The sequence below is a fragment of the Oncorhynchus tshawytscha genome, linkage group LG03 (genome assembly GCF_018296145.1).
Source record: "Oncorhynchus tshawytscha isolate Ot180627B linkage group LG03, Otsh_v2.0, whole genome shotgun sequence".
Classification (NCBI taxonomy): Eukaryota; Metazoa; Chordata; class Actinopteri; order Salmoniformes; family Salmonidae; genus Oncorhynchus; species Oncorhynchus tshawytscha.
The window spans coordinates 5,130,524-5,151,527 of NC_056431.1; the positions used below are offsets into that span (position 1 = coordinate 5,130,524).

The 21,004-nt window shown below is 45.5% G+C and overlaps 3 protein-coding genes across 5 annotated transcripts; all 3 read left to right on the forward strand.

Moving 5' to 3' along the window:
- Positions 1-241: 241 nt before the first annotated feature.
- LOC112236458 lies at positions 242-8,284 on the forward strand. Of its 2 annotated transcripts, XM_042308228.1 has the most exons (4): positions 242-542; positions 864-989; positions 1,703-4,407; positions 4,705-8,284. In XM_042308228.1, the coding sequence occupies exons 3-4, from the start codon at positions 2,106-2,108 to the stop codon at positions 6,546-6,548; spliced, it is 4,146 nt and encodes a 1,381-aa protein (XP_042164162.1). In that variant the 5' UTR covers positions 242-542; positions 864-989; positions 1,703-2,105; the 3' UTR covers positions 6,549-8,284. The 2 variants fall into 2 exon arrangements, with proteins under 2 accessions (XP_042164162.1, XP_042164159.1); XM_042308225.1 differs by having other exon boundaries at positions 1,703-8,284.
- LOC112236459 (zinc finger protein 865) lies at positions 6,629-8,662 on the forward strand. The gene has a single exon (XM_024405050.2). It carries the CDS (start codon positions 6,629-6,631, stop codon positions 7,061-7,063), a length of 435 nt encoding a protein of 144 aa, XP_024260818.1. The 3' UTR covers positions 7,064-8,662.
- A 2,060-nt stretch (positions 8,663-10,722) lies between these two features.
- On the forward strand, positions 10,723-19,635 carry LOC112236460 (hepatic leukemia factor). Of its 2 annotated transcripts, none has more exons than XM_042308231.1 (5): positions 10,723-11,267; positions 11,541-11,808; positions 13,813-14,265; positions 16,511-16,791; positions 16,909-19,635. In XM_042308231.1, exons 2-5 carry the CDS (start codon positions 11,616-11,618, stop codon positions 17,122-17,124), a joined length of 1,143 nt encoding a protein of 380 aa, XP_042164165.1. In that variant the 5' UTR covers positions 10,723-11,267; positions 11,541-11,615; the 3' UTR covers positions 17,125-19,635. The 2 variants fall into 2 exon arrangements, with proteins under 2 accessions (XP_042164165.1, XP_042164167.1); XM_042308233.1 differs by having other exon boundaries at positions 10,731-11,267; positions 16,511-16,776.
- The last annotated feature ends 1,369 nt before the right edge of the window (positions 19,636-21,004 follow it).

Sequence of the window (21,004 nt, forward strand, 5' to 3'; positions counted from 1 at the left end):
TCACATTATTTGTCATTCGGATACCTACACGGGTGACGACTTGACATAATATACCATAAAAATCTTTAGCAAATGGAAATAAGAATAATCCAATGCAAAATATCAGTTAGCTATAGATAGCATGCTTGCTATCCAAAACAACTACTGAACCACAGGTTATGCTACCCGGAAATATTTCACGGGCCGGAAAGGACCAATGTTAAGTGAGCACACGTCATTCCCTTTTACCCCCCACCCCCCCCACCCCCATTTTTTTTTTTTATAACCGACAGTCCAAAACATTTAAGCCGACAAAAACATCACCAACTCATCATTACCAATGAGGATTGATGCTGTCAAATGGCGAGGAAAAGGTTGCAGACTCAAATACTGAGTATTTAAAAGCGAAAGGGAGCCGAGCATTCACCTTGCTCAGCATCAGTGAACATGGCTATGGCTAACGAGTCGAAAACAGTACGCAGAAATGGAGAGCTAAGCGAATGATAGCTAGATGGTAGGAAGGCGTGACAGGCCGCATCCTGAACTTGTATTTGGATTTGAAGGTAAATAAGCAATTTCGTATTTCATTCTGCCAAGAGGCATTCATTGACTTTTGAATGCATATTTTTTTATGCTATAGATAGCAAGCCGTGTGTGTTGTGTATTTGAATGGGTTGCATGCGATATCTGCTAGCTAAATAGCAGAACGTTATACCAAAAGCTGTCAGATTTGCATGTAAGCGCTTCTTTGCAAAACCCACAATGTTTGTCAAAGCAATGTGCAACCCAAAGTTAGTAGTTCCCGTAGCTAGTATTGTGCAGTTATGCAATTTTGCAGTGGCTGAATAACAGTTGCTGATTCTGAATTCCTGTCCTCCACACAGGATTGGTCATCTACACTACTAATGTGAAAGGCAATCAAAAAGATGCGATTGGGAAATAAAATCCATCTCCCTCCGCTGTCGGGGAAACACATATTTTGACTCATTGACATCTGTCAAAATTCAAAGGTAAGATTTTCCATAACGTGATCAATATTTCGCCGACGTCTTATAAACATGCAATAATAATTCATAATAATAATAGTTTTATTTCCAGTTAGGGGGACTTAAAAAGTGTGACACATTGCTCAGTTCATACGAAACTATATGCAGTAGTAATACCCTAGTAATAAACAATAAATACATTCTAATAACAGTAGTAATAAAATAGTAATTCGGCATACTATACTTACATTTGGAAAACTATTAATTTTTAGTAAGACTGACATTTAAAAAAATATATTATTACTAAGTTTTATTTTATTTAACCTTTATTTTAACAGGTGCGACATATTGAGACCTAGGTCTCTTTTTCAATTGTGCCCTGGATAATACAACATAAATATACACATTGTTATCAAAACCATGTATAATTTGTTTTGTGGCATCTATGAATGTGATGTTCGAGGTTCGTGATTGCATTTTCATCACATACTTTATCCCTTTTCAATCATTTTAAAATTACATGATTTAAAAAATATATATACGTGTGTATATATTATATACCTTTTTTTGTTGTGTGTGATTTATTTTAAGCTAAAGAAAATGTTATTTTATCATACATACTGTGGTGTATCATAATGGTACAAATGTTGGTGTATTTACAAATGTCAGCTGTTCAATTTAACAGTTTTTATCAAACAGAAATATGAATTTTGACTAATGTAGTCTCTGTTTTTCAGTGAGGAGAAGAAAACATAATCTCTTCCCAGAGAATGAATGAATAAACTGACGTGGATGAAGGGAAACGATGATATGGATGAAAACACTGTAACTGAAACAGCCAACCAACAGCTGTTGACTGAACTGCTCTCTAATAAAGATTGTTCTGTGCCATAAAACACCAAGAGACCAACAACCAACAACAGACCAACAACATTTGCACACCAAAACAAGGCCTTTTCTCCCCATGAAACTGTACAAAGTGTTTAAGAGTAAATAAAATGGCACCAACCCATCAAGATAAAAAGAGAATACGGTATCGTTGAAAAGAACTGTAAGAACTGGTCGCGTTTGAGAAAAAAGACCCCCCCACTTTACACTAAATAACCCCATTCCCCACACACTTGCTCCCTCTCTTGTTGGATGGAGAGTGGGGGCAGTGGGCGATCGGGCGGAAGTAGCAGCAGCCGAAGTGCGCGAACAGGGGGGACCGGCAGTGTTATCGGGCGGAGTTCGGGATCGAGCCGAGGCGACTCAGGCAGTTCCAGGTCAAATAGTGGCACTGCAGGATCCCTCGGCCGAAGCTCGTCCATTGGCGGCAGTGGTGGGATCATAGTCGCTGCTCCTGGTGCTGGAGGTGTGGCTCCTGCACCCTCATGTGCCAGTGAGTGGGAGATGTTCCAATTTGGAAAATACAATTTGGACATAATAGAGATGTTAAGCGGACACCAGGCCCATCAGTTCAAAGGCCTTGGGTTAGAACGACAGCTACAGCATCAGCAGCAGGTGCAGCTTCACCAGCACCAGCTCCAGCAGCAACAACAACAGCAGGCCGAGACCTCAGGAGCTCTCCTGTCTGGGCTAGGCCTTGGGTCCCTCCAAGGGGCTAGAAGCAACGCCTTTTCCGATTCTGCCTCTATTTTCGCAAAAATGAGCGCCCCTCCTCCTCCCCCTCTACAACAACAACCTTCTTCGTCCTCACATAGCTCAAGATCCAAGTCAAGCAAGATGAGTAGCAGCAGCTCAAGCCATGTGTCGGGCTACCCACAGTTCCTGCGTTCCTTCCACCCGACAGAGGCAGCTCTGGCACAGGAGCAACTGCATTCTGGGGTCGGCCGCTTCGAGCACTTTTCTGGGGGTAGCAGTGGTGGGGGTGCTGGGGGGTTGGGACTTGCCCCACCTCCACCACCCCCTCTGCATCCAGGCCTCTCTGTCCCCCAAGCATCACCTGGCCCTTCATCCTCTTCCCCCTCCCCCTCCAGTTCAGTGGTAACTAACAATCCCCCCAGTAGCAGTGCAGTCACCTCTCTGGGACACCAGCTGGTTGGGGCCCAGTCTGATGCACGGAGTCTTCATCAGCAGTTCAGTTGCATGCTAGCTGCTAATCAGTACTTTCTCTCTGGGGTGCCTGCTAACGCTAGCTTAGAGCAGTTTCTGGTTCAACAGGGAACCCACAACCACCTGGGGATAGGTTTAGCTCAGAGTGAGGGATCTAGCTCAGGCCTTGCTCCGCCTCCAGCTCTGCATTCCTCTCATTCGCATGGCCTCTCTACCGCTCAGCCACAGCAACAGCCTCCACAGCAGCAGCAGCTGCCTCCCCATACCCTGTCCCACCCCCACTCTCACTCCCACCCTCACCACCCCCTACACCCAGGCTCCCAGCCCTCTTCCCTGGGTGGTTTTGACTTCCAGGGCATCCCAGTGCTCTCCTCCAACCAGCTGGCCTCTCTGATGCAGCAGGAAGCAGGCCTGCCGCTCCCCCTGCCGCTTCATCTGTCCCTCTCCAAGGATGACGGCAAGGGGGACAGCAGTGGGGGCGGAAGCAGCAGCAGTAGAAGGAAGAAAGCGATGGCTGGCTACCTGCCACAGAGGAAGTCAGATGGCGGCAGTAACAGCAGCAGCGGCCACAGCAGTGGGAACCCCAATGCTAGCAGCAGTGCAGGGGGGCTGGGCCACGACCCCTCCCCAGGGCTGGTTGGAGGGGGGGGCGGAGGGGTTGGCATGTCAGGTTTGGGAGGAGATCCATCCCTCCTTGCCTCTTCATCATCCTCATCTTCATCATCAGTTGTCTCATCCTCCTCTTCCTCTGGCCCCTCCTCCACTGCAGCATCAGTCCTGGTTACTAATGGTTCTCACCTATCCAAACCTGATAACATGGGCTCCATGCCATCTGCATCTACACAGGCTGACACTGAGCCCCTCTATAACTGTGGTGAGTGTGGCAAAACCTTCACTCACCTCTCCAGTCTTCGCAGGCACCTGCGTATGCATGAGTCTACGGCAGCAGGTACTAGCAATAATGTCAGCATTAACCCAAACCCGACTCATATCCAACCACTAACTGACCCCACTCTCCCACACTCCACCCAGGAACACTCCACCCAGGATCTGAACTCTCAATCTAACTCGCTGTCCTCCCAACAATCATCCAACTCAGTCCAGGCCTCATCTTCCTGCCCCAGCCCTGACAAGACCTTCAATTGCTCAGATTGTGGCAAGCACTTCAAGAAAAAGGGGCACCTCCTCCAGCATGGCGTCATCCACTCAGAGGCTCGCCCATATGGCTGCAGCATCTGCTCCCGGGCTTTCAACCGCCGTGAGTCGCTGACGCGACACGAGAAGATTCACCAAGACAAGCCTTTCCGCTGTCCAGCCTGCGGTCGATGCTTCCGTGAGAGTACCTCTCTACTCAACCATGCTGCCTCTGGCACATGCGGCAAGCCAGGTAGGGCATCAAAACCACAGGGCAGCAGCAAGGAAGGAGCTGTAGGGGAGGGCAGAATGGGAGGAGGGGGCGGAGGAGAAGGTGGAGGAGGTGGGGATTACCAGGGTAGTAGAGGGGTGATTTATGGGAAAACTGAGGAAGATGAAGAGGGTGTGATCATGGGAGGTGAGGGAGGTCAGAAGTCAAGGCTAGGGTGTGATGGTGGTCTGTTTCAGTCAGAGAGGGGAGGGAATGCTAACAGCAGGGACAGGCCAGATGGTAAATACCCCACTGATTACTCTCGGAATCGTTACACAGGCTACCATGACGACCACCGTTCTCAAGGTAACCCGTCTCCATGTTACTCTGGAGCCTCCCCCTGTGGCAGTGGGATGGTGGGCCCGGCGCTGAGGAAGGCACCATTGGCCCCGACGCTGCACCCCCACCCTCAGAGTCAAACCCAACATCACCACCAACAGCACCTCCCCCTGTCCTCTCTCCTGGATGACTCTGAAGACGACGTCACCAGCTCTGTCAACAACGCCATCTCAGCCATCGCCGCCGCAGCTGCCGCCAACTGTGATATGAACAGTGGGAACAGAGGCGACGATAGGAGGGATATCATTGGAGGGCTGTTGGGGGGGCTGGACTTAGGCCCCTTGGGGTCCCCTTCATCAACATCTGGGATGGATAAGACCTATAGAGCACCAGGGAACCAGGATGGTATGAGTGGTAATATGAACCACAACCAACAGCAGGGGAATGATCCACAGAACCCTGCTGCCAAACCAAAACGTCCCCGGAAACCCAGAAAGCCCAAAGACCCCAACGCTCCCCCTAAACGCAGGCAGTACACCCCCAGAGCTCCCAGGGAGTCGAGCAACATCCCGCGGCCATATCTGTGCAGTGTTTGCGGCAGGGGGTTTGCACGCCGCGAGACCCTGCGTAGGCACGACCGTGTCCATACTGGGGAGAAGCCCCACCGCTGCAGTACATGTGGGAAGCACTTCAGAGAGGCCTTCCACCTCACCAAGCACCACACCGTTCACTCTGGGGAGAAGAACTACAAGTGCAGCCTGTGTGGGAAAGAGTTTGGCTACTCCCAGAGCCTCAAGAGGCACGGGAAACTCCATCAGAAAGGGGAGCTGGAAGAGGTCCCCACAACACCAGGAGGGGAGAACCTCAACAACTTCAACACAAACCCATCATGTGGGATGGGCCAAGACAGGGAACAGAACCAAGGAAACAGCTCCTCCTCCTATTATTCATACCCCCAAGATGTCAAGCCTCAAGGCTCCAACAGCCAGCCCCCGCCCAGGCTCTACACCTGTGCCATATGCTGGAAGTCTTTCCGTCATCACTTCCACCTGACGGCTCATCACCAGACGGTCCATGAGAACGGAGGTGAGAAGCTGTTCAGCTGCGAGGTGTGTGGGAAGGCCTTTGCCTACTCCAACAGCCTCACTCGACACAGGCTGTCACAGCACGGCCTGGCCCGCACCGGCCCTGACAACGCACAAGGGGACGGCAGTGGGTCAGGGGTAAACAGTGCAGCTGGTGGTGGAGTGAGTGGGACTGCATCAGAGAGCGAGGCAGCCACCAACGCCCTCCTTCAGATGGCACCTTCCACAGAGGGCCACGGGGGGCAGCAGAGTCACAGTGTTGTCACCCACAGTCATCAACAACAGCCACCTCAGCCCCCAGCTGGCTACTCCCCCCTTTTCTATGATGCTGGTACGGCCCACTCCTCAGCCTCCAGCGTCCCTCCCTACTCTCAGCCCCTGCCACCCAACTCCACAATCATGCCCCCTCAGCACCAGCATTCCCCAGCAAGGGTGAAAGGGGAGCACATTTACCCAGCTGGGTCCAGTAGTCACACCCTTCACACCACAGCTCCATTCCAGCCCCTCACAGAGCTGCCATCCGACCACCACCACCACCACCACCATTCTTCACATCACCACCACCGTTCAGAGCCACAGTCCCAGCAACCACACCACAGGAACATCCAATCACACGATGACATGAGGAGACACAAGAAGAAGAGAAAGTCCGACAGGAGGGAGGGAAGGGGGGACATGTGGGGGGAGTCCTCAGGCTTCGTCAGAGGCGAGGAGAGGAAAGACCAGAGGAAGAGGAGGTCTGTTTTGCAAAAAAGCTGAGGAAGAAAAAGCTTCTGTTGAAGATTAGACGAGGGGGGGGGGCGGGAGGGGGAGGATATGAGCTGGTTACAACAAGAGGGATGAAGATACAAATCCTGTCATCTCTCAAAGTCCCAGTGAAACGTTTTTCCTGCTCCATCTGTCCCCACGCCATGTTCGCCCGCCAGGCCGGCCTGCTAGCCCACAGGGCAGCTAAACACACCCAGAGAGTCCTGTCCCCCCAGGAGCGTCTGTGCTGCGGTGTGTGTGGGAAGCAGTCTCACAGGCTCCTGGAAGCCTTCATCCACCGGGCGACTCATCGCGCCCGAGGGTCCTTCTCTTGCAGACGCTGCTCTGCTCGCTTCTGGAACGCCCCCCTCCTCCGCAGGCACAAGGTGACCTGCCGACATAGGGCCAAGGGACTTCCACGAGGGGGCGCTATCCGCCTGAAGTTGTCCAAGAGGGCGGGGGAGAGGAAGAGCAGAGAGGAGCAGGGGGAGATGTCGCACTCCCTGCTTACATTGTACAGATACTGAGCTTGCTGACTTCTAAGGTAGTGGCATTTAGATTTTCATTGATAGGAAAGGGAGAGGTTATCAGTTTTGGACTATACATAGAAGAAGATGGACTTTAAAAAACAAAAGCCTTTGGGGGGGCGATTGAATTGGTCTGGTGTCTGTCTGGACCTCATCAACTCAACTCACTGACTGTTAGAACGAGTGTTTTAACAACATGAACTACTGTAGATCAACCAAGGATCACCCGGAATTCTTCCATCCAAACTGTATGGGAGGATGTTGAAAGACATGACTGTTTTCATATGATCATTAACCCTTAAGTGCATTGACACTATGCTTGGCTGACACTGTGCAGTTATTAGACATGTTTAGGTGATTTGACCTGGTAATTTAACTCTACCCCCTCAGCCTTACTAGCATCCCTTCTATACCCCTAGCTGTATGATAACTCTGTCTCTGCTGTGTACTATGTCTTGTTGATGTTCACCTAGAGCCCCTTTGGGGATTTTTTATGTAAAAAGTGCATTTAGTAGGAGTAGGGAGAGGGTGGGACACAGACTTCTGGTTGGTAGGGAGGCAGTCTGTTTGTCGGTGCATGTGTGTTTTTTGGTCAGTTTGTTGCGGAGGTTGTGAACTCACTATGTGATGATTAATTCAGTACATCCAAAAAGGACGTGTTTTAAGCGTAAGTTAACAAAGTCCTGAAAAATGTCCCCAGTGATTTAATCACGTCTTTAAAAATACATTTGAGAATCTTAATAGATTGAAGTGAATACCACTTCCAGACAAAAAAGTGTATCTTACAAAAAGCCTTGCTAATCATGACTTTATTTAATTTTCATGCCTGTGGAAACAATTGTAGCTTTTATACCAAGATATTGAGATCAAGACAGGATGAACAAAGCTCACTGTAACGTATATTGTGTTAATATCTTATCACTGCTGTGTTTCTGTTTTCACAAAGTACTTTATTTAGCTTTTACTGTTCCTTCATAGTAGCAAAACCAGTTATGATTACATGTATTAATGTGTGTTTAACTCCATCTGTCTACCTGCCAAACCTGGATTCTGTCCTCTTCTCTTATTTTTGCTGAGTTGCAATCATGTTCATAACCCTGTCAGGCCTTGTTTTATCTTCTAAAGAAAAGAATAGTTCTAAGTACATTTCTATCACTTTATTTACTTAAAACAAAGATAGTTGTTGATTATACTTCAGCATTGAATAAAACATAAGTGTTCTCTGCTGTGCTTTTTCTCCATGTATCATGTAAGGCTAATGATGATGAACGGCATAGTTACTGATAACTAATCATGTGGGTATTGACTCTATAATGAGAACAATGTTACAAATACCAACATCAGTATAATAGTTTTGTCCCAGATATAGTTAAATAGCTGTGTGGGCCTGATGGATTTCAGGATGTCATCATGGATATACAAATGCATTTCAACTTAGCACAACTATGGTTATCCAACTTATTGGCAGGTCAATTCAATTCATGTTGTGTACTCAACCAGAAATGCTTATTTTTGTTGCTTTGCTTTCTTTCTATGACCCCAATTTGAAATGGCCACAACTCACAACCACCCAAAATAAATAAACAATGGACATCTACAGCCTACAGTATTATGTTAAATCCACTAGATGGCATTAGGCACCTCATTTCTGCTCACTGTACTCTGGCCCCTGTGTTTTAGAGTGTGGCAGTCACATGGATTTTACACCGATAGGGGATGGATTCAAGAGTCGGAACGTGCAGTGTCCATGTCTGAGCTGTGTGTGTCAGTGAGTGCGCACCATGCGTGCATGTGAGTGACTGAGTGACCGAGTGTGTACAAATGTGTGTGTGTGTGTGTGTTTGCAGACTCATGCTTGCATGCAAGTGTGAGATACATCTATTTGTGTAGACACAGATAGAACATCAACATAAATGCATACATACATAGTCTACATACAGAATGGCAAGGCAGTTATGGCTGTCCTACTGACCTAGTTCTGTTAGTTTGTGTGGATATAGGCTATTGTAATGTAGACTACAGTATTAGAGTTCACCTTAATGAAATATGACAGCTGTGGTCTGTTGTTCTGGTTTGACTTAAGTATTTTTTAGGTGGCAGCAGCACTGTCACAATAACTGCTATAGAGGGATATGCACATTTAGCTTCATTATGCTTATTCCCTCTGTTTCAACATTAAAAAATACTACTAAACATCAATATTTCATGTCTAAATACAAAAAGAAACATGAAATGCTAACTATCATTTTAATTTCTAGATACCATGGTCTGTTTGTGTGTTAGTGCATTTCCCACATGTCATGTAGGACTACAGCCGAAGAAGCATATTATAGCCTACCTATCAAATCAGAGTCACCTTTGTTCGCTAAGTACATTTAACCTGGTGAGATGGTGCTGCCACAATAACAAGAGTATACAGACAAAATATATAGCCTACTATAGCTTAAAGCAAAATAGATTATAATTTAAAATAGAAAACAATTTTTAGACAATGTGAATGTAATTTAAGGTCATTGTCAGTCTTTTCTATATTCTAACTACCTCTTCTGTAGGTCTGTTCTATACTTTCTCAAACCTTCTCAAATTGTTCTAACAGATGAATTATCATGAATAGGTCAGGCATAAAGGCATGCAAGGTTCGTTTTGCAGTAAACACACATGTATGATAGTTTATCATCAATCAGTGTATCAATTGTTTCCCCATTAATTATACTCATGCTGTTGGCATATGCCTATTTGTAGAGAAAACAAGTGACTGGTACACACAGTAATATCCTCAGAAGGATGTATATTGTTCCTGGGATCTGTCTAAATATTGTTTTCACGATGTCCGACTAGCAGTCAAAAAAAAGGAAACAATTTCCTGTGGCTCTTTGACTGTGGGTTAAAATACAGTACTGCAGACACCTCGCGCTGTTCTGCTTTGAATCGGTCTCACGCGGCCGTAGCATGGGGGGAATCCGTAGGGCGGGGCGGGTGGCCTAGTTCTTTCCAATAAGCGCTCACTAGGGGAGGAGACATTATTTTCTCCAACCAATCGAAACTAGAGCAACATGCATAAGGGTTGCACCTCCTCGTGACTGGGCCATGTGCGCTATTACAGCTATTCTGCTTTTAGGGAGCAACGTGCTGCTGTGTTCCTTTCGCCTGAAAACCCGGCAGCCACTCACGTTTTCTCTGGATTACAAGCGGACTGGGAAAACTGTAGTCTACACTCAGTTGCTTGCTCATAGAATGGTGCAGGGCCCATTGCCATTATAATGAAATAATCACATTGGCAATCTATTTGGGCAATAATCTGTATGCCTAGATTAACGTTCTATAGAGGATATGTATCAAGGTCCCCTCAGTTGCTAGTGTCATTTAAAGACGTTAATTCAAAGTCATAATGATAACGGTGGCGGGTGACTGGTAAAGACGTTAATTCAAAGTCATAATGATAACGGTGGCGGGTGATTGCTAACTATCCATTTGTTTTCGTCCGTCTGTCCATGAGCATACAAACAACAAGTGCTTGGCGTGCCCCCTCGAGGTGTGGCACGAGGGGGGTTGTGTGTTTGTCATGCATATTGAACAAATAAGCCAATCATGCCTTCTCTCGCGCCTTGCCCTATGAGTTGTGACGTCACGTGAACTGCCCGTGTTCGTTCCAGCTGAGAGGACAGCCGTCGCGCAGCCCAAATCCAAGCCCGTGCTTCAGTACATTGGCTACACAAAGTACGCGGGGGAAAAGAAGAACCCCCCCTCCCGAAAGAACGATAGAGCGACAGGAAAGCTTCAAGAAAAAAGTAATACAGCTTGTCACCAGACAAATAGCGCGCGTACTCAGAGCCTTCTCCGCTTTTCGCTCTTCATTATTTGTTCATTTGGCATTGTGGAGTAGGACATTCTTTTTCCTTGCTTCGAGTTTCATTTTGATCATTTTGGAATCGTCATTTGTTTGGGGTGTTGATCAACTCAGGATATTTTTCGACAACAATTTATTGTTTTCCAGCTCGGATTTTATTTTGTCCACCTTTGAATTGACCATGGGCACCAGTCATTAGTTTGACGTTTACAACTGGTCTCTATTGGAGAATAACATCTTGATCTGCACCGGGGATTTAAAATAATATAGTGTTGCACCATATCTACTGGAATACTGTCTATTATAATGATACAACAGTGGATATAAGAACACTTCATAGCCTAAATAGAGGGAAAGGTAAGAACATGTTTATTGACATTCTAAACAAATCAAAGGGACACGTTTTGCAACCATTGCTTGTTATTATTAGGCTACACTCTGGCATACTGAGCCTGGGAGTCAAACTTTAATGTTCTCATATCTTGTCGAGATATGCACTCACATATGCGTTTTATATTACTTCAACAAGTTTGTAATGTCATTTCAAATAGACTATTCATTGCACCTGGTTCATTGCACCCAATTCTAATTATAATAAATGTTAATTCAATATTCTCGTTAATTGAATAGCGGTGATCAATCTGCCAGTCATTTCGACTCCGCCTGCGCCCCAGGATCCTAATCAACAACCAGGTCCGGCCAACTATGTCCAGGCAGCTCACCCAGCTCCTGACCCCGGACCTCCCAGCCGGCGCTAGCCCACAGTTCGGGAATTGCAACCAGTCTGGTGGCTCCATCAGCGGTGGATACCTCAACTCCATGGCTAGTTTGAAATCCCTCCTGCAGCATCCGATGAAGGGAGACCGTGCAATTCTCAAAGACTGCTGCGACGTTAAAGGTGAGAAGATAACTTTGATTTAATTTGATTGTTACATTGTTATCATGCAGTTACCACTGAAGGCTCTACAGTGCAACAATGTTGCTGATGGAGTTTTCTGCACTTAAGCTAACAGACACTGCATGCCTATGTTGTTTTTCTGTTATTTAGCATATTTTGTAACTGACATTCAATGAAATCATATCTACCAGTCTCCATTGTCTGCCTGACTCAATTGAGTACAGTACAGTGAAGACAGCTGTGCTCACCAGCATAACTTAATATCTGGCCCTGCCATTGTCACACGCACATGACATGACACATGCACCACTGTCTGACTTGTTGTTTGGAAACAAAACAGATAAGGTATACTGGTGTGGTTCTTCAGTACAGAACTCAGCTCTGAATGATTATTCATGATTGACATTCTGCAACCAACACACACCAATAGGATATACATGGTGGTGGCAGTTGTCCTTTAGAACTGATTGATGGTCAGTTTGTATTTTTACTACTGATAATACAGGTCAGGACCAGAATAGGGAAACTTTGTCTCAGAACAGAACTTACACTCTTAGAAAAAAAGGTGCTATCTAGACCCTAAAAGGGTACTTCGGCTGTCCCCATAGGAGAACCCTTTGAATAACTATTTTTGGTTCCAGGTAGAACCCTTTTGGGTTCAATGTAGAGGGTTCTGCGTTGGAACCCAAAAGGGTTCTACCTGCAACCAACAAGGGATCTACCTGGAACCAAAATGGGTTCTCCTACGGGGACAGCCAAATAACCTTTTTGGAACCCTTGCTTCTAAGAGTGTTGGATCAAATACTCGTTGGAAAATGTTAATCGAATCCAACCACTCCTATAGTATAGAGCAGTAAACCAGAAAGCATATTATGGGATAGTAATCATGTTCAAATCATCTATAAGTGACTTTGTTGAGCTTCACAATCAACTTGAGATACTTTTGGATGATTTGGACATGCTAATATCGGTCCCATGACTTGAATAGGATTTGTGCCACAAATGCTAAAACGTTAGCATGTGGAAACAGTACCAGGGAAACTACTGTTATACCTCCATAGACAGTTTACAGGGTAAGGAAACCAATATGCCATTATCCCTGTAACACATTATTACATGGTCATTAGGCATAACAAACACTTTTATCCAAACACCCCCAAATGTCCAGTAGAATGATGGTGCCATCCCATGTTGCACTCTGCTGTGAGCTGAGCATGATGTTCTCATATGGATTATAATCTCCGCCCCTCCAATCCCCTGGCATAGTTTTAGATTAGCAGGCAGATTAAGACGACATCTTTTGGTATAATATCTGACATGCTAAACAGTACCAGCGAGGCCTGTGGTATGGATGCCTATATTACCAAATTCATTTGTCTCACCAAATATAGACATAGACATGCAGACATGTAGTAAAAATCATATTGCTTTTCATCCAGCATTCGGATTTGGATTCTTGTGCAGTTTCTTGTATGACCATCTGTTACGGTCTGACTGAAGCAATCAGTGGTGTTTGTGCACATAGCAGTGCAGCTGATGCATCCAACGGTCACACCATTCCACAGATATCATCTATCTCTCAGTATCTGTAGAGTTGACACATCTATAGGATAATTGTGCCTCTGGGCCTCAACAGCTATGAGGCTTGGGCCATAGCACCCTCTTGTCTCATTTAATTAAATGAAATAGGTTTACAAGAACGCCTACAGCTTTGGACATAAGATAATTATATCCTGTCATATGACCCTAAGTAGTTCCCCCCCAAAACTGAAAAGCAAAGAGTGTATATGGAAGAAACCTTGTGAGGAACCAGACTTGAGGGAGTGTATATAGTGGGATACCATGACACTTAAAAAAAAAAAAAAAAATAGAATCCCAAAATCACCTCTGACAGCACCAAGGGTCAAACATTTGATGCGACAACTACAACTCTTGAGAGTTCCAACCCCTGTCCATCGTTTACTAACCAATAACCTCCATTTTGTCTCTCTCCCACCATCCCAGACAAAGACAGAACCATCACAGACATGGATGAGGACTCCTTGGGTGGCGGGAATGGCGGCTGCAACATGCGTAGTGGCAGCAGCGGGGTGAGCAGCAGCAACAGTAACGTCAGCGGAGGAGGAGCTGGAGGATTTAACCAGTCTGCGTTCCTGGGACCCCTCCTGTGGGAGAGGACCCTGCCAGTGGAAGGAGGCCTCTTCCAGCTGCAGTACATGGACCTGGAGGAATTCCTCACAGAAAACGGCATGGGCGGAGTCCACGGCCAGAACAGTTCCAGTACAGCCCAGATCCCATCCCAGAGTTCCCAGTCGGCGGTGCCAAATCAGAGTTCCCAGTGCCCCCCCTCATCGCCCCCACCCTGCTCTTCAGCCTCCTCCTCGTCATCCTCATCTTCCCCGTCGCTCATCGGCCTGGAGGTGGCCCAGTCCAACATTCAGGGAGGACTTGACTATGGTGAGTAACCCGAACCGGGTGTAGGAGGAGGGGAGGGCAACATACAGAGATTTCTATGATGATTTTATCCCATGGATACAATACGGAACAGTGTACATCTGTTTATTGTACACATCTTCAGTAGGAACATGGGGAGAGGGGTGGAGATTGAGACGGTTTATGGTGATTCTATGGAAAGGGATTGTAGGGGTGGTGGGTGGTTGGTGAATGTATCATAGCTCACATGGTATCGACAATGTATTCAGTGGTCCAGTTTGGCCAAATGAAGCAAGGATTATGGTGCCATGTTGTTTTGGCCTTGTGAAGTGGCAACTAGATGAAGGACTAAAATGGAGGATCAGTGACATGGCAGTTACCATGGTGACCCTGTATCAATACAGGGTGGTTATGTCCGTAGAGAGAAGGCTGTAGTAAAGTCTGCACAAAGTCTTCATGTGATTCAGCTCTTTAAGTTGTCCTCAGTACTCATATTGAACTCCTCTCCTATGGTGACCAAGCATCATTTTCTGTGAAGCCAAATGGAACCCTTAACGCTGAGTTAACTTGACAGAGAGGGAACAACAAGGAGGGGTTGAGAAAGCAACGACAGGAATTTCCTGTAGGCTACAAACTACCCTTCACACTGAGCTAGGTTTAACATTTAGGCTGCCTGAGAGAAAGAGACAGAGGAGACATTTAACAAATGCATCTCACAGCGCTGACAAAGGGGTTTGGTTTGGTCGGTTTTATGTTAAATTCAGGTCCAAACAGCCATTTACTGAACACTAAGGTCTTACTGTACATAGGGAGATCAAGACAGAGATAAGGAGGGGAGGGAGAGGAAGTAGGTGTGTGTAGTGAGTGTTTGTGATCGCGTGTCTTTAAATCTCTCCTCACCTCACACGCTACAGCAATGTGCACGTGCAGTGTCCCTTCACGTGCCGAGGCTGTGAGCACTGGAGCAAGAGAACGAGAGGCAGGGCCAAGCGGAGGACTGGGAGGAGCGGAGCGGCACGAGGGTGGGAGGGAGAGGGAGAGGGAGGGGGGAGGGAGAGGAAGGGAGAGGGAGAGGGAGGGGGAGGGGGAGGGAGAGGGAGGGAGGGGGAGGAAGAGGTTCCCATTGCCTGCTGATACTGAAGTTCAAATGGAATGTTTGAATGCAGAAGAGAGAGATTTACAGAGATAGTAATGATTAAGATGTGATGCTGTACAGTAGATGGGGAATGTCAGTAGCCATTGTGTTTAACCCTTCATAAACTGGTTGTTTTTTAGCTGCATTTCAGTCCAATGTCACATGTCACAATAATACACTTTAGACAGTTTAGACATGAGTTAAATATGACACTTTCACATTTACAAGACAAATAGGATATGAATGTAAAAGAAGCATTGATGAAGCCAAATTTGATATTGCGGGTTGGATGATGTGTTTGCTACATAGTCGTTACAGTGTAACACAAATTATGAGGCAAGACAGGAGAACGTATTTGTAATGATCTGATTTGAGTTTTCATTTAGACACCTGACAATTGACTTAACTCGAGGTGGGTGTAGTGTAGGCTATGTTCTGATTGTGTTGCCTGTAAAGGAGGAATAGGAAGAGGAAAAGGCTGTTTGGGGTCTTTGTGATAGGAATGTCAAGGTGTTATGTGCATTAGGCCCTAAAGGGGGTGAGTGAGCTTTATAGAACATAGGGAACTGATTTCAAGGGGTGGGATGACGGTTGTATAACAGTTTTAGAAACATTTCAAGAAAACTGTTAAAACCAGCCTTATAGGAGTCTGGGCATGTTGATAATAATATTAAACCAGGATTGAAATATATACTCTGACTAAAAGGGTGATATTGAATTTTTATACACAAGATAAGTTGAGAAAAGTGCTCTTGCACATGTAAAGTTCCCATTTGAGTTCGATTTCTCCATGATAATAGATTCATATTGAAGTGAAACACACGTTCACGATAGTTGGAAAGACGTTGGGCTGTAGAAATCACACTTGAAAGCAGGGAGAAAAACATTCCTGTTTATTAGTTTCTCAGAGCAGAAAGTAGCCCCCTTTCACCACCTGGTGGACATGGTCTGTAACTGCAGCCTATCAGCTCTACAGCTCTTTTACTTTACTTATTTTGACTTGTAGATAAATGCTGTGTGTTATTGCTCTCTGATGGACCTGAGAGGTCAGTGAGTCATAATGTATCTACATGGAATCTCCTGGTTCATATAACGGTTTAATAAGAAAATAACAACCGATTCTCTCTCTTTCAGGAGGCAGTCAATCGAGCATGAACGACGACTGCGGCTCGCCTGGTTCCTCTGTCTCCTCTTCGTCCTGCACTCCTCTCATGACACCCACATCCAACGGTCCAGACGTGATGGGTGGCTTTGAACCCGACGCGGCCGATGTGGCTCTGTCCAGTGTGCCCGGCCAGGACGCCTTCGACCCCCGCAGACACCGCTTCAGCGAGGACGAACTCAAACCACAGCCCATGATCAAGAAGGCCCGCAAGATGCTGGTGCCAGCAGACCTCAAGGTTGGTAGTCAGAGAGTAGGTAGAAGTATTAAGAGTTGGTAGAAGTTGTCCCTAACCTCTGGTCCAGGGTCAGATCATTCTCTACAAGGTAATGTCAGTAGGTCTGTATCTAACGGTGTCTCCCTCTTTCAGGATGATAAGTACTGGTCCCGGCGGTGTAAGAACAACGAGGCAGCCAAGCGTTCTCGTGACGCGCGGCGCTTGAAGGAAAACCAGATCTCGGTCCGCGCCGCTTTCCTGGAGAGAGAAAACCAGGCACTCAGACAGGAAGTGGCTGACATGAGGAAGGAGCTCGGTCGCTGCCGCAACATTCTCAACAAATATGAGAATCGCCATGGAGACCAGTGAAGAAGAGGAGGAGAAAGAGAAGGAACTGATGGGTGGAATGGGGTGACATGATGATGATAACGATGATGATGATGATGAATGTATGAGACGATGAGATGGGTGATATAAAGAAGCTCAGGTGCCACGTTTTGATGATGTCAGAGTGGACAGGGTTAAAGGTTAGGGACAGAGAGATTACATAACCTGGTGGACTGTTGCCCCTTTAGATGAAAGAAGAAAACGTGACTTTGAGGATTTTGATATCGGAGAATTGTATATTTTTATATTAAGACTAGACGGGGAGCAAATTTTGGAAATAATTTTTGTATATTTTCTATATGAATGGGAAAGATATAAGATATAGAGATATGGAGGGCTATGACAAAATATCTTTTTACAGTAGATTGATAAAGGAGATGCTATTTTAGAGGTGTTAGACAGGGATTTTTAGACAGGATTCAGAGTCCGGGACTAGGAGGCAAGGCAGCCATTTTAAACTGTAAAATAGCGAGCAAAATGATTTTAAAATTGTACAGTTCAACATTTCTTTGTGGATTTTACTCAAGCACTTAATTTGTTTTCTTTGTTGTGTATCTAACTGATGGGGTTTGGGCTGAAATGGTAGGAAAGTGAAAGAGAGAGAGAGAGAGAGAGAGAAATGGGAGAAACACTATTAACCCAGCACAATCTTCAGCACTTGTCCAGTGTTTGTAAATAACAAGTCCTTCATATTGTTACAACTTTTGCAACCTTTTAACAGTTTGGACTGTTTAGTAGTTGTCTAGATGTCTGGGCTTTGGTGCAACAGCTCTTACATTTGATTATAGCTGCACTATCTCCTCTGTCATATAGAGAATTGTATTATGTGACCCCAAGACTAGCAGGGCATTCAATCACACTACAGCTAATGGATGGGGCGACTGTTAGTTTTTATTATGTATACTATGAACTCATATTGCTGAGCCCTTGGCCATCTCTCTCTCGCTCTCTTTCTGTCACTTTTTGTCCTTTTTAGATTGCTGTCAGTTCTAACTGATATAGAATATCTTGCCCAAGCTGGGTTGGTAGGATTTTTTAGTTGTTCTGGTTACAGTGGACCGTTTTGATCTTCTCTCTGCATTGTGATGTTTTCTTCCTTCCTATGTTTTTTTATATCGAATTGATCCAATCCCAACACGGTTAATGTCGCTTACAACCAATCACGAAAAGGCTACTTTTACCTTTAACCAATCCTAACAACCGGTCTCTGTGGTTCTAGATTGTATACATAATACCACAATGTCTTCACACCCTCCTAAATAGTCCACAAACTACCCAGGAAAAAGCACACTTGTGTTACTGTACAATATTAATGATTTTAGCTAGCATTCTTATTATTGGTAGAAGATAAATATTGTCTATATTGAATATACCAGTTTGTGTATTTTACATAGGTATATGCTAAGTGTGAATGTTGCAGAGATGAGATGCGTGTATGATTGCGTATATGCAAATTATATTCCAGGAGATGGGGTTTGTGGTAGGGTGTCATATCAAATGTGACCCTATTCTCCCATATACCTAGGGAATAGGTTATCATTTGAGATTATGCTATTATTACTCTCCCCATCGATCGGAATGGTGTTAAATTCTCAGATTTCTGGGACTAATAAAAAAGCCAAAATTTAAAATGTTGATTTATTAAGGTTGTTGATACTTTCTGTCAGTTTTCCGGCATTTCTGTGTTGTTGAGCATCGTCTTAGTATCCACATAGTGTCGTGTTTCACTACCGACTCACTAAACCCAGGGAGAGAAAGGGCCCAGTCAACCCAGTGATAGTGCTTCTTTTCCTCAACGACCATGTTATAAATAACTACCATTACTATGATTATGATGATTGTTACCCCCCTTTATTGTTGCTGTTATATATAATTGAATGATTTTATTTCTTTGGATGAACATGATTTGTTTCGTGTTGAAGCATCTTTGATCTCAAGCTATCCTCACAGAGAGACTATTCAGACATGCATCCTTGTTTTTATGTCACTTCCTGCCCTGCACCATGTACATCCTGCTTTGGTCCCTCGAGGGCCGCTGGTTTGTTCATAACCCCCATGGACAGTTTCTATCCGGACTTCTCTGAAACACAGTTCCCAGAGGAAGACGGACATCTTGGTTTCTCTGTTGATCATGGATTCCACAATCTCGCTGGCTCATCTCATACCTGGAGAACGACAGCGGTAGAATCCCATGTACTTCTGACTGTACACGTCTGTTCAGTTCTCTAGTTGTGTATGGACTATGCACGCTAGCCACAGTTTTCCTCTTGGTTTTCAGCAGCCTATTTTCACCTCAGTGACTGTATGTATGCTCTCCCAACTGGATGTTGTTCCTGATCTCCCTGACGTGGATGATGATAACTCTTATAGTGACTTTTATTGAACTACAACTACCCATCTGCACCGGTGGTGTCCACTGTTCCAGCCCACTCAGTGCTGGCAATGGGGATGTCGTCGAACTTTCCCGAAAACACAAATAAAAGATTGTTCTTACTTACTGCTTCTCTGTTTTCTTTATATTTACTCACGTTTTACAGACACTCTTATTCATCTTAAGATAAACTATATATACAAAAGTATATGGACATCCCTTCAAATTAGTGGATTTGGCTATTTCAGCCACACCATTGCTGACAGGTGTATAAAATTGAGCACACAGCCATGCAATCTCCATAGACAAACATTGGCAGTAGAATGGCGTTACCGAAGAGCTCAGTGACTTTCAACGTGGCACCGTCCAACAAGTCAGTTCATCAAATTTCTGCCCTGCTAGAGCTGCCACGGTCAACTGTAAGTGCTGTTGCTGTGAAGTGGAAACGTCTAGGAGCAACAACAGCTCAGGCGCAAAGTGGTAGGCCGAGGCTGCACAAGCTCACAGAACGGGACTGCCAAGTGCTGAAGCTTGTAACACGTAAACATTGTCTGTCCTCGTTTGCAACACACTACCGAGTTCCAAACTGCCTCTGGAAGCTATTTCAGCACAACAACTTCGCCAGGAGCTTCAGTGGGTTTCCATGGCCAAGCAGCCACACACAAACTTAACATAACAATTTGAAATGCCAAGCATCGGCTGGAGTGGTGTAAAGCTCACCGCCATTGGACTCTGGACCAGTGGAAACGCGTTTTCTGGAGTGATGAATCGCGCTTCACCATCTGGCAGTGTAACGGACAAATCTGGGTTTGGAGGAAAAATGGTCTGGGCTGTTTTTCATGGTTCGGACTAGACCCCTTAGTTCCATTGAAGGGAAATCTTAACGCTACAGCATACAATGACATTCTAGACTTCCAACTTTGTGGCAACAGTTTGGGGAAGGCCCTTTCCTGTTTCAGCATAACACTGCCCCTGTGCACTATTTTTGTATTTATTTATTGAACCTTTTTTTAACTAGGTGTCACGTTCTGACCTTAGTTCTTTTGTTATGTCTTTGTTTTATTATGGTCAGGGCGTGTGTTGGGTGGGTTGTCTATGTTCGTTTTTCTATGATTTGCTATTTCTGTGTTTGGCCTGGAATGGTTCTCAATCAGAGGCAGCTGTCAATCGTTGTCCCTGATTGAGAACCATATTTAGGGAGCCTGTTTTCTATTGTGTTTCGTGGGTGACTGTTTTCTGTTGTATGTCTACACCAGCCAGAACAGTTTTCGGTCGGTTCTCATTGGTATTTTTTGTTATTTCCGTGTTCATTTCAATAAATATGGACACATACCACGCTGCACCTTGGTCCTCACCTTCTTCCACCAACAACGACCGTTACACTAGGCAAGACACAACCTCTCCCTCAACATCAGCAAGACCAAGGAGTTGTTTGTGGACTATAGGAAACAGGGGGGCCACCCACATCAACAGGGCTGTAGTGGACAGGGT